Source organism: Leptinotarsa decemlineata, unplaced genomic scaffold, assembly GCF_025532065.1.
Source record: "Leptinotarsa decemlineata unplaced genomic scaffold, Ldec_3_MD MMD2_tig00026375_RagTag_RagTag, whole genome shotgun sequence".
NCBI classification, from domain to species: Eukaryota; Metazoa; Arthropoda; class Insecta; order Coleoptera; family Chrysomelidae; genus Leptinotarsa; species Leptinotarsa decemlineata.
Window position 1 is genome coordinate 1,882,859 of NW_027412711.1, and position 14,476 is coordinate 1,897,334.

Genomic DNA, 14,476 nt, shown 5'->3' on the forward strand with positions numbered 1-14,476 from the left:
TCTATATTAAAAAATATTTATTATTTTGATAACTATATTGAGATTCAAATTAATTAATATTTTTTTGCTGAATTTTTCTTCTTATAATATATTTGGCAATATTTAACAGTTTATTTAACTTGAATTACTCGAACCAATTTCAATATTATCTATTTTTGAACTTTCAGGTGTAAAAACCATACCTATAGAGTCAATACCAGGCATTGAAGAAACGGGTTGGAAACCTGCTTCGAGAACCACAAGAGGTCAACAACTAGAGGAATCTCTGGATGTTGATATTTTAGCTGGAATGTTGAAAATTGTCTTAAATGCAGTATGTTCTACAATATTTTCTTAATAGATTTAATCATATATTTATCATTTCAAGGTCAAAAAACATGTGGACTCCTGGCCTTTTGAACAGCCAGTTGACAGACATGTAGTAACTGATTACTATGACCACATAAAATATCCTATGGGTGAGTTCAATCTTGTTAATACTAATTACTTCCCCATAAAGTGTTTCTCATAGTAAGGGTATTTTTTTGAGGTCTCTTTGCAAGTAAAAGTACAATGTCGTAGAAGAGTTACATTTTTTCAAAGAAAATTAATAAATTCAAAGTTTAATGTCAAAATGTCCCTAGGTCAAAGTCAGAATTTGAAATTTCCAGATTGGAATCCGAAGCAATAATAATTTTGTTAAATTCTGACTTCGGTATTTTATTAAGTTTTGATTATGACCTCGAAACTTTTTAAATATCTTCTTCAACTCGAAAAGGCCGGGTTGTCTCTAAATCTCTGGATGTATTGCAAAGTATAAAAATCCTGGATTCATTGATTGTCATAAAAAATGTCATTTCAGTGTCATTCTCTCTTCCATTCTGTGAGTGGATGTGCTATTAGTTCATGAGTGACAAGTTTTAAAAAACTTGAGATTCATAGTAAGCGACATGTAGAGTTTACTCGGATGTAATGAATACAAATGAGTTCCCACATCACTTCGCTTCTGACACACTATATGTGTACAATTTTCATTATGGCCTGATCAAAGAAGTCTGCAGTGGATAATATTTGTGGAACAGAATCAGTTTTTTGAATTTTCATGAAGTCTTATGCAACAGGTATTCATACATAAACATTTATTGTGAAAGTATTATGTTTTTCAAATACAGAATATTACGACGTTGTTTGAATAGAAATAATACAGTCAATCTTAGGGCAACTTGGCTTTGACTCAAGAGGAGTAATTGACTTTGTAAAGCACACAAGTCAAGTCAGTTCCATTTTTTTCTGATATAATCTTGATAATTTTGTTATTATTTCCTGATCGAATTTCGTTATTCAGTGTAGTTTTTGAACATTTGGAATCTTTATATGCAGTTGGGATAATTTGTGTTAATGGTGTTATGAATAATTTTGATACATCAGAGCAGTGGCGGAATGAAAGAATATAAATTGAACAATTTCATGTGAAGAACAATTTATAGAAAGGTATTATTTGTGACTTACAATCAGAGGAATTGTTTTTGAAATTAGTTTTTACTCCTAGTACTTTCTAAAAAGACATTTAATTTAACCCAAATTAAATAAAGGCTTCGAAAAAAATAATTATTTTGAAGCATTTTGGATATAAAACGAACATTTGTCACAGCATTTGTTTAAAGGTGGTTGACAATGTTTCGTGGTGTATTTCATCAGTTCGGACTTCAATTGTCTAATATAATATAAATTGATTTGCCCCTGAAAGAATCTGTGAAAATTAAAAAAGATTAACCGTAAAATAACAATTTTATTAAACAAGAACTGAAATTACAAAGAAATAACATACAAACAACAACAAAAATATAAAAAAGAAACTAAAATATTAATACAAGCTGAAAATTAAAACAATTAAAAAGTATTAACAAGAAATGGAAATTAAAAATTAAAAGATTCCAAACCAAGTTACATCACGACGTTTCTATTGGTATTATCCACAGTCGTCTTCGGGTGATAACTGGACTTATTCCTCCGAGATCTGACTATTTATAGGTCATTCGAGTGATTTCACCTATCCCCTCTTCCCTCTCTCCGCTTCATTGTTTTTAGCGGGAAATGAGCGTTTGGTGGGAGTTGGTCGTTTTTCACTTGATTAGAGGTTTCCAAGCCGTCATAGGTTGTTGAACAACCTATGACGGCTTTTTTGAATTTTCTCCTAAACCAGTGTTCCTCCTTGTGGATGATTTCAGCTTGAGCCCACTTGATGTTATGTTGATGAGTCCAAACATGCTCTGCTATTCCGGTTTTGCTGGTTTCTTCTCGTTGTGTGTGTTTCTTGTGCTCAGCAATGCAAACTTTCAATGGCCTCTTAGTTTCACCAATGTATGATTCTCCGCACTCACAGGGTATTCGGTAAATGCAGTTCTTGGAATCGCAGTCCGCGTTTGGTGGCCTGGTTTTCGTGAGGCTGCTACGGATAGTGCTCCCAGATCTGAAGCAGGTCCTGATGTTATACTTGGACCCAATCCTTCTTATTTTTTCCGATAATCCTCTGATGTAGGAAAGTACCAGTACTGGTTGTGGCGGCTTCTCTTCCTTGTGGAGCTCTTGCTGTCTTTTTGCTAAAGCCTGTTGTACCATCACTCTGGAGTAACCATTCCGTTGAAGGTCATTTTAAAGGATGCCTAGTTCCTTTTCGAGACCTTCCTTTGTATTACAGAGCCCGAAAGCAGGATCTAGTACTCTTGATGATTCCTCTCTTAGTCGATTGATGGTGGTTGGATTTGCTGGTTGAGATACTGTCCTGTGTGAGTGGGTTTTCGATATACGGATGTTTCCCATTAAAGGAAATAATAACTGCAGTGGAATCCACCAGTTTCCTTATTGATCAGATTGGGGCAGAAGAATTCAGATGGAAAATCAGAGAACAGCTAGATCCAGAACCAGTTTCAACTTCTAACATTAGCAATGAAGAACGAAGAGCCCTGAACGGGCTACGTAGAGACAACACCATCAAGTTTGTTTACTTGCATGTGTATAGAGTGGATCCCGCAACCACACAAGATATTTCAGCCCAACTGAAAACAACTTTTCCCGAGGTCACATGTGAGTCACTAAAATCAAAACAACCAACTATATAGTCATCTTTTAAAGTGGGATTATACGAAAAAGTTTTCAAGACCGCCATGAATCCAGAATTATGGCCAAGTGCTGCTTTTGTAAGTAATTTTTTAAAGTTCCGACAGAAAATACCTATAGACCGTTGATGAAACCCTCTGAAGAATGTATCTCTATGATGCTATTAAATATTCGATCAGTACGTAACAAAATAGATGATCTGTACATTTTTTTAGAAAGTCAAGATTTTCCAAATATTGTAATGTTGACTGAACATTGGCTAGAGGAGGATGAGCCTCTGTATATACCAAATTACTTTATAGTTTCAAAATACTGTAGAACTAACTCGCATGGAGGAACATTAATCCTTCTCCACGAAAAAATATGTGAAACACTTAGTTTTATCAAATGTGATAAATATGATTATATATTGGTTGAGAAAGAATTTGAATTTTCAATGATTTACTGTCAAGTTTATGATGTATACATGTTATGCCTTTATCGATCACCACATGTAATGAATATGTTTTTCTAGAGCAACTAGAAATGCTGTTATTGCAAATCCCTTCCAAGGCACTTTTTATAGTTACGGGGGACTTCAACATAAATTTTGAAAATAAACTCTCTGGAGCAACTTTAGAACTAGAAAACACGCTGACAACATTCGATCTCACAATGCATGTTGATTCTCCTACATGTATTTCTAAATACTCAAGTACTATTCTTGACTATGTATGTTCAAATACCCGAAAAATTAGCCGTAGTCAATTGTCAGTGCTGGACTCTCTGACCATAAGTCTGTTTTGTTTAATTTCCAAGGAGGTCAAAAATTATCGAGACCAAAGAAGCGCTTTGGAAGAATCTACAGCAAAAAAAAACTTGATACTTATGTAGATCTTTACAATGATGCAAAGTGGAATGATTCACATCATCCCAATGATGACCCATTGAGTAGGTTTCATGAAACTCTCTCGAATAATTTTAATACTGCGTTCCCTATTAGCAAAATTAAAACTAAAATTTAAAAGCCATAGATCACAAAGGGCATTAAGGTCTCAGCAGAAAATCTACGATCGCTATATTTAATTCGGAAATATTTAGGTAACAATGAAGGCTTCAACTCCATATATAATAGATACAAAAACATTTATAGAAGAACTATAAGGACTGCAAAACAACTTCATTATATGAAAAAAATGGAAATTCTGCAAACAAACAAAAAGAAAGCTGGGCAATCATCAATGACCTCAGGGGAAAAAGAATATTGCTCCTACAAAAACTGAGCTAAAATATGATTGTATTAACAAATATTACTGCACTGTGGCACATAATTTATCCAAAGATATAAAATCCTATATTAATCCCTTGACTTTTCTTAAATCAGTTTCAGGATTGTTTTTTTTTTTTCATGCCTACAGATGTTATGGAAATTAGAAAAATTCTTAAAGAAATTAAAAATTCAAAACTCGGCTGGTTGGGATGACATGAGCATAAAAGTATTTACCAAGTTGCCCAACTCTGCTATCACCGCTTTGGTAGAAGCTATAAATACAAGCTTCATAACTGGTGTATTTCCGGCATGTTTAAAAACAGCAATTGTTATTCCTTTTCACAAAGGAGGCAACACTAACAATCCTGCCAACTTCAGGCCTATTTCTATGCTACCTACCCTTGCTAAAATTATAGAAAAACTTGTTAAACAAAGAATTATGATGTTAGTGAAAAAGCATAATATTATTAGTAGCAGTCGGTTTAGTTTTGAAAAACACGGAAGATGCTATGTTTCATCTACTGGAAAACGTGTATCTCAATTTTAATAATCGTAAAGTAGCAGCGGCAGTTTTTTGCGATCTATCAAAAGCTTTCGATTGTGTGGATCATGAAATTCTGCTGCAAAAACTAGAAGTGTATGGCTTTAGAGATATATCTTTGAAATGGTTCAGATCATACCTGTCAGAACGTACTCAGAAAGTTAAACTCCCGGACAACATATCCCATCTCCAGACAGTTACTTGTGGTGTTCCACAAGAATCGGTTCTAAGCCCAATTCTCTTGTTATATATTAACGACCTAGCCCACATCAATATAACCGCAGAAATAACCCAATTCGCTGAAATGAAAGGGAACTGCATGATTTGATCAGCATGGATATTATAAAAATAAAAGACTGGTGTGATGCTAATCTCATTTAATATCTCAAAAACTAGAATCTTCACCCTCAAGTGCTCCACACTAGATATCTACCTGGGTACTCAGTTAATAGAAAACAAAATGTCAGCAAAATTTCTGGGATTACAGATTGATAAAAATTGGGATTTTGAAGGTCACATAAATAACCTATGTAAAAACATTTCATCAGGATGCTTTGCAGTTAGAGTAACAGCAAATGAATTGGAAACTAATATGGCAAAAAATGTGTACTTTGCTCACATCGATTCCCATCTGAGATACGGTATCTGTTTTTGAGGAACGTGTTGCCAATACATGTTTGATAGGGTGTTTGTATTACAAAAAAGAGGAATTAAAATATGTGTAGAGTTGGATTCAGGGATTCCTGTCGACCTTTATTCAGAAAGCATAAAATCTTGACCTTGCCTTCCATACTTATATTGGAAATGTTATGTCTGGTGCAAAAAAAATACAGGACGGAAATTTTCATTTCACCACGACGAAATACCAGAAATAAGCTCAATATAGGTTTACCGATTCCAATATCATCAAAAATTGAGAGATCTTTCATATATAATGGAAAACATGTTTTCAACCATTTGCCAATTGAGATCAAAGGCATTACATGTATCACTAAATTCAGAAAGTCTGTAAAAAAGCTTCTGATTTCAAAGGCTTTTTATTCTTTAGACGAATTCTATTCAGACAGAAATTTAAATTATATAAACAATTAATTTTAATTATTGTGTTTCAGTACCTACTGGTATTTAAATTTTGTGACTTTTTTAGCTTTTTGTTTAATGTTTACATTTAGCTCTGAATTATATAGTTGAAAATGTTTACGAAGTTGATACTTATTGTTATTTTCTGTGCATTCACTTTTTATGCTTTATAGTTTTTATATTCTCATACTTACATTTATGTGTTGCATGAGAATATTCATTATTATTATTATTTATTTCAATATGTAGCATATATATTATTACTTTCTGACTACTTCTTCACCCCAAAATGCTGAAATCGCCAAATGTTCAAATATTACTTTCAATTTGTATAACTTACATTCTTTAAAATAATAACACTTTTGACAATAATACTTTATCTTCGACAATATCTTTTACGTTGTGTAGCTTATATTTCTTAAAATAGTAACACTTTGTCAATGAGATTTCATCTTCGACAATAAAGTACATTTTGATTTGATTTGATTTGAAGATCTTACCTACAGATAAGGGAAACGCTACTGTTGTGAGGGATACTGATCTCTACGAACAGAAGATGTTACGTGTTAATTTACTTTTTTTTATGATTTTCGTTAAATTAACTAGAAAAAAAATATACAACTTCGATGTTTATTTATTTATTGTTATGACATTTTTGAAATAGTGCTTCCATGAGATCCGTTAAATTCTAAGTTTTTGTAACCTGAAAATAATACGCTCTGTATATTCAATTGCATCTAGTTATCATTCAATCACTTACCATCAATCAGTTCTTGTTTATAATTGCCTTGTAGTAATTGGTGCTTCGAGTGTTCTCTGAGATTCCTGTGGAATACAAATACGAGAAATAAATAACCTAACATTCTCATATTTAGTTCTTCAAAATATACATTCACATCACTGTTGAGTTATATTGGCAATCTGTGTCACTTCTGTTAAGTTCATATCATTGAAAGGTTTGATTAAAAGGGTTCACCTGTGACGTCATTGAAGATGATTTTACCCCGAACAGACCGTCTGTGACATCAATAACCATGACGACCAGATAACCGCAATAATTAACCCATTTCATGGGATTGCGAAATAAAACTGACTAGATGACAAGTTGACATACCTTTGAAAGGGGGATATCCTGTTCTTTTTTTGATCATCACGGCACATGGCAGGAGCTGAATTTGAGAATTGTGCTCACATCTTGGATGGATTTGCCTTATACGTATTAGGAGGTGAATATAAGAGTTTCTTATTCTTGAGAAAAGAAAGAAATATCCACTTCAGTGTTTTGGGATTTGAATTATTCTATCTTCCTAATCAAGCCGTAATCGTTAGACCTCACTTCAGGCCGTCCACTATATACAGGTACATCTTCCACTAGCTTGTCAACTATCCATTGAGAGGTATCTTAATAGGCACCTCTCCCAAATAAAACTGGAACTTGGCACAGAATTGTTCGTATAACCTTACTTTGTTTCAGGCCTTTTCATTTTTGGCCCCTTTCGCTTTATCTCTTCGTTGTACGTTGGTTACATCTTGACGATTAGCTTATTGTTACCTTTGTTACGGTACTACAAGAAGTCTCTGACAACCAGAAAATCATTGATTACAACTATAATACTTACCACAGAATCTCAAGATCATTTATGAACACACCAGATCTCTACAAAGTTTCGAACGAAGAGAATATCCATTGGAGAAAGATATACGCTGGCAACACCTTGATCAGGCGAGCTCTTTCCATTATTTCTATTGCTTTACTTATATTAATATTACACCTTTTGTTGCTTGTCAATTATCCTGTTTATTGGTTACATTTGAATGCTGCTATTTGGCTGTGAAGCCTTATCTACCAGTGATTCTGAAAGAAAGAATACAACTAACTAAATATCACACCTCTGAGATTATATTTACTTACCACTTACTAGTTTATATATATGTAAACTCTGATGTATATATACATAGGGGTATCAAATGATCATGTCCTTCTCCCCATGCTGAATGATTCAACGTTAAATCTATATGTAGTTAAGTCTACTTGCAACTTGCACAACGAATAAATCCACTTCCTATCACACGAGAGTATTTCTTCCACGACCCACTCTCCGAAAGTAGCTAACCACAGTATTTTAATTAGTAAAAACCCCATTATAGCCCCCAAACGTTGCTCCTATCATTTAGAGGCGTTTGCAGGTTATAAAATTGGCGCCCACGTTATGTGATTGGCATCCAGCTTGTTTGTTTATGTGGAGAAATTCGTTTTGCAGGTATTGATTTGACTATTGATCAGCTGTTGCGGTTCGTATACTTACTTCGCATAGTATGGTGTTCGTATATATGCTTCCAACTATTGACATGGTTTTCTCGATAGAGTGAACACAAATACATTTGATTTGAATCAAAAAAATTACTGAGTAATCCATTTTTGATGAACGATGCTGGTAACTGATTGAAGGTTTTCTTTACTAGTGTTAAAAGAAATAAAGTTTATATTTCAGAGTGATAGTGATGTTTTGAGGTTTAATCTTAAGACAAAAGCAACCGCCTTTAATTATTTGAATATTTAAGATTGTAGTTTTCAAAGGTTTTCAATTTTTTTTGGTTTATTATAAAACAGAAGGTGTTAAATTTTGTTTTGATGTCATTATTATAGAGGATTCTTTTTTTCCCACTGGAGATCAAAGTGTATTAGTTGGTTTTTAATTTTGGTTCTACATATACAGGGTAGATCAGGACTAGAGTAATTTCGATTCATACTGCATGAGTTCAGTTATTGGAAAGTTTTTTTAGTTACTCGATTTGGCCCATACAGGGGGAGCCTATAAAATTTTAGTTTTGTGTTGTTCTTTTCAACTCATACAGGGTGAGTTAAAGTCATCGTGTGTTGTGATTGGTTTTTTTCTTTTCGTGTTTTTTTGAAGGGGCGGGTCTCCCTTGGCTAATTTAGATATTAGTTTAATTTTCTTATTACACTTTTGTTGGTGAGTTTAATTTTTCTAACATGGAAGTGAATAGACTACTTGGTGATGAACTCACATATGAATTAGAAATAAGAGGATTTCCTATAGGTAATACCGTAAAAGAAAAACGAATACTTTTGAGAGATGCTCTTCGTTTAGAGAAAGATGGAGTGACCTTGGTTCCATTTATCTACCATTTAGATACAAATACCGAACTAAATATATGTAGGGTAAAAATTTCAGAACTTTCTGAAGCAGTGTTGAATTTTGATACAAATAATAGGGAAAATGAATATAAAAGAATATATTCTAGACTTGTTCATATTTCACTTAGATTAGGACGTATACCTTGTAGTGAATTACAAGAAGCTACAAAACTGGATTTAATTGAGCATTGTTCCAAATTGATTGGGGAAGTTAATCTAGCTAAGGATGGGATTTCAACTAGCCAGTGTTCTAACAAGATCAGGCAGACATCGAATAGAAATGGCGGATCATTGTTAGATGAACCTAATCCCATACTCACAGAGTCCAATCATGGAACTCGGGTATCGTATGACTTGGTAGATGTTGAAGTGAATCCACAAAGTCTGAATCATTTCCCATCAATTAGCGAAACAACAAATCCCACTTTGGAAAAATTGTCAACACATCGACATATTCCAGAAAATTTAACATCAACGTTACAACCTCGACATGTAACCTTCCCTCAGGAACCTAATAGTTCAACAATTAATCTTGATTCAGCCTCAAGGATGGCTCAATTGAACAGTCTGACGGAAAGAAACACCTCTTCACAGGATTTGAATGATATTCAGCTAGCGAACCGTATGAGTAATTGTGGATTCTCTCCTATTCAGGGTCCCGTATCTACGTATTACCTACCAAGCTATGACAATCGTCGAGTGGAAGTCGGTCGTTGGAATGTGAAATTCAACGGGAAAGGTAGTGTTAATGAATTTTTGGATAGGATAGAGGAGTTGAGAGTCTCTAGAGGAGTTTCCAAGGAGGCATTACTTCGGTCTGCTTCAGAAATACTCACACATGAAGCGCTGTATTGGTACAGAACACAGGTATTCAACTCATGGGATGAATTATGTTCTCAATTGAAAGAAGCTTTCCAACCGTACGATTACGAATTCAACTTGTGGGATGAAATTCGTCAACGTACCCAAGGTGCTCAAGAAAAAGTTATCTTCTATGTAACAGCCATGGAAAACCTCTTTCGAAAACTGGACAAACCTACACCAGAAGACACTAGAGTGAAAATTATCCGTCGAAATATGCTACCATATATTCAAACACAGTTGGCTCTCCAACCGATTCAAACCGTTTCTGAGTTACTTCAGCTAAGCCGCGCTGTAGAAGAAACTCAAGCAAGGGTGTTGAAATTTCAGCCACCCTCAACAAATTATCGAGGAATGCTCGAACCTGAATTAGCTTACCGCAAACCAAGTCATGGAAATTTTCAAACTTTCGCAGTAACAGCGGAATCGTCTAGTAAAGTACTACAAAATAACCCAGCTGTTGTCGAAAACAGTCTGCATGTTTCAAGTAAACCGACCTCGTGCTGGAATTGTGGAGCCACTGATCATAAATTCCGAGCATGTCGGGAAACGAAGCGTAAATTTTGTTTCAAGTGTGGGAGAGACAAGGTAGTTTACAGTAATTGTCCTAAATGTCAAAAAAACGACAGGGGTCGTCAGTAAGTCGTCTGATAGACCGTAACCCTATTTCGAAATCGGCTATTCATGATTCGCAAGTGCTTCTAGATTACGTGTTAGCACATGTCAAGGAAGACAAACGACCTTACCTTCGTGTCGAAATTTATGGTTTGGAAATTTTGGCCCTCTTAGATTCAGGATCTACCCGAACTATATTAGGTGGTCCAGGCTGGAAGCTTTTGAAAGAAAGCGGACAATCCTTAAAAACTAGCAGTCCAGGTTCAGTTGAGTCATGCACCGTTGCGAATGGACAGAAATGTGAAGTACTAGGCTCGATGTTCGTACCTCTAACGGTAGAAGGAAGGACTAAGGTACTGGAAGTATTGGTCTTACCGTCGATTCGTCATCACCTGATTTTAGGGATAGATTTTTGGGCTACTTTAGGAGTAGTGCCCGATTTGTTCTCTGGAACATGGACATTTAGAAGTGAGGTAGAAGCGTCGTGCGAGATTTCAGCAATTTCTGATCTAGATTCGCTCTCTAGTGATCAAAGAAACAAATTGAATAAATTGTTAGATGATACATTTCAGCAGATGGGAAATAAATTGGGAGTAACAAAAATGGTAGAACATACTATTAACGTAACTACCACTACTCCAATCAAACTTCGACACTACCCAATTAGTCCGGCTCTACAGCGGCAAGTAAATGAGGAGTTGGATCAGATGATCAGCGATGGAGTTGTAGAACCGTCGAACTCTCCTTGGGCATCTCCAATCCTTTTGGTTAAGAAAAAAGATGGCAAGTACCGTTTTGTAGTGGATTATAGACAGTTAAACAAGGTGACAGTACGCGACGCGTATCCCCTCCCCTTTGTTAGCTCTACCCTAGATAAATTAAGAGATGCTCACTATCTTACAACTCTGGATATAAAATCTGCGTATTGGCAGATTCCCTTAGCCGAGACATCCAAACCATATACCGCCTTTGTGATTCCAAACAGGGGTCTCTTTCAGTTTTGTCGTATGCCGATGGGTCTGCATAATGCTCCTGCAACCTGGCAGAGATTCATTGATAGGGTTCTAGGAGTAGACTTGGAGAAATATTGTTTCGTGTATTTAGATGATGTTATAATTTGCACTGATACTTTTGACAAACATCTCGAAGTGCTTGCTGAAGTATTCAAGCGTCTTAGCAATGCAGGATTAACAATCAATCGAGAGAAATGTCACGTGTGTAAACCTGAACTGAAATATTTAGGGTATGTAGTTGGCGCTGCTGGACTTATGGTAGATCCCGCAAAGGTTGAAGCAATCGTCCAAATTCCACCACCTAAGAATCCCACTGAAGTGCGAAGGATAATTGGATTAGCTTCTTGGTATAGGCGATTTGTACCAAACTTCTCCACCTTGACCGCTCCGTTATGCGCACTACTCAGGAAGAACAAGAAATTTGCTTGGTCTGAAGATTGTGAGAAATCATTTCGTTCACTTAAAGATAGTTTGATATCGGCACCAATATTGGCTTGTCCTAACTTTGACCTACCTTTTATCGTTCAGACAGATGCTTCGGACTATGGAGTCGGAGCCATATTGTCTCAGAATACGAGTGAAGGAGAAAAGGTTATCTGTTACCTCAGTCGGTCTCTTACTGCTGCAGAAAGACGTTTCAGTACCACTGAAAAGGAGTGTTTAGCGGTTTTGTTCGCTGTAGAAAAACTCCGACCGTATATAGAGGGTACACGATTTACCGTTGTGACAGATCACTGGAGTCTTCAATGGATCAACAATATCAAGGATCCGGTTGGCCGTATTGCCAGATGGGCTGTGAGATTGCAGCAATATGACTTCGATATAGTGCACCGGAAGGGCAAGGACCACGTCGTCCCAGATACTCTGTCCCGAACGGTACCTATGTTGGAAGTCATAGATGCCGCCATTGTCGTTAACACGGATGAAAATCAATGCAAGGACACATGGTACAAAGGTATGTGTCAGAAAATCAAGAAATGTCCTGAGAAATACCCTTCCTTTCGTTTAGAAGGTGATAGACTTTTTAAGCATAAAGTGCTTCGTTACCCAGACCTATCTGAAGAATCAGAAAGCTGGCTGATTGTTGTTCCCAAAGAAAAACGACGAGACATCATCAGGGATAATCATGATCCTCCACCTTGTGGTCATTCTGGAGTTTTCAAAACTGTATCCCGCATTTGTGCTAAGTATTATTGGCCTAAACTCAGACAAGATGTCGCTCATTATATAAAACGATGTGTAACATGTCTGAAAACGAAACCAGAGCAAAAATCACCTGTTGGTTTGATGTTGAGCAGTGCTCCTACGACAACTCGACCATGGCAGATAGTCAGTATTGACATAGTCGGTCCGCTTCCGCGATCAGCATCTGGATATTCATATATATTTTCAGTATTAGATATATTTAGTAAATTTGTAATGTTATACCCATTGAGATCTGCTACAGGGTCGGCTATAGCTCGAATTTTCGAAGATAATATCATTCTAGTCTTTGGCACTCCAAGAACTGTCCTGATGGATAATGGGGCCCAATTCACTAGTAAGATTTTTAAAGAGTTGTTGTCGAAATATGAGATAACTCCACGACACACTGCAAACTATCACGCTCAAGCCAACCCCGTAGAACGAACTCATAGAGTTTTGAAAACTATGCTCACAGCTTACGTCATTGACAATCACAGATCCTGGGACAAATTTTTATCTCAAGTTGCATGCGCTATGAGATCTTCACGTCATGAAACAACTCAACTAACACCCAATTTCATAGTATTTGGACGCGAAATCAAGTTATCTGGAGATTCTGACCATCCGATGGCAGATCAGTTAGATTCCTCCGACTATCAAACAGAAATTCGACATGAAGCTCTTAAAAAAGTATTCAAAGACATATCCTCGCGACTTAAAAAAGCTTATGAGAAGAGTAGAATAACTTATAATTTGAGACGTCGTGATGAACGTTTTAAATTGCTCCAAAAAGTATGGAGGCGCAACTATCAACTCTCTGATGCTGCAAAAGGTATAACATCCAAACTAAATTGTAAATTTGATGGACCTTATACAGTGTCAAAAGTATTATCCCCTTGGTCTTATGAATTGATAGACAAGGAAGGTAAAAACCGAGGTGTTTGGCATGCCAAGGACCTTAAAGCTCACCCTCCAGATGATATAGCTTAATAGTATTTTATTTAGTGTATAGTTTAATGATTTATAGAATATCAGTTTTTTTTTTTGAGAAAAAAAAACCTCTATCGAGAAAGAGGGGGATTGTTACGTGTTAATTTACTTTTTTTTATGATTTTCGTTAAATTAACTAGAAAAAAAATATACAACTTCGATGTTTATTTATTTATTGTTATGACATTTTTGAAATAGTGCTTCCATGAGATCCGTTAAATTCTAAGTTTTTGTAACCTGAAAATAATACGCTCTGTATATTCAATTGCATCTAGTTATCATTCAATCACTTACCATCAATCAGTTCTTGTTTATAATTGCCTTGTAGTAATTGGTGCTTCGAGTGTTCTCTGAGATTCCTGTGGAATACAAATACGAGAAATAAATAACCTAACATTCTCATATTTAGTTCTTCAAAATATACATTCACATCACTGTTGAGTTATATTGGCAATCTGTGTCACTTCTGTTAAGTTCATATCATTGAAAGGTTTGATTAAAAGGGTTCACCTGTGACGTCATTGAAGATGATTTTACCCCGAACAGACCGTCTGTGACATCAATAACCATGACGACCAGATAACCGCAATAATTAACCCATTTCATGGGATTGCGAAATAAAACTGACTAGATGACAAGTTGACATACCTTTGAAAGGGGGATATCCTGTTCTTTTTTTGATCATC

At 35.7% G+C, this 14,476-nt stretch overlaps 1 protein-coding gene across 4 annotated transcripts in view; it reads left to right on the plus strand.

Annotated features, from left to right (window-relative positions):
* Positions 1 to 14,476, plus strand: part of Gcn5 (Gcn5 acetyltransferase) — a 144,160-nt gene that overhangs the window by 99,927 nt on the left and 29,757 nt on the right. For all 4 annotated transcript variants that reach the window (XR_012468110.1, XR_012468109.1, XM_074185531.1 and 1 more), the window contains 2 exons: positions 168 to 313; positions 368 to 458. Coding sequence is in view for 2 of the 4 variants with exons in the window: in XM_074185531.1 (XP_074041632.1) it covers positions 168 to 313; positions 368 to 458 (237 nt within the window). In the remaining 2 variants the exon portion in view is untranslated. The remainder of the gene's footprint in view (positions 1 to 167; positions 314 to 367; positions 459 to 14,476) is intronic.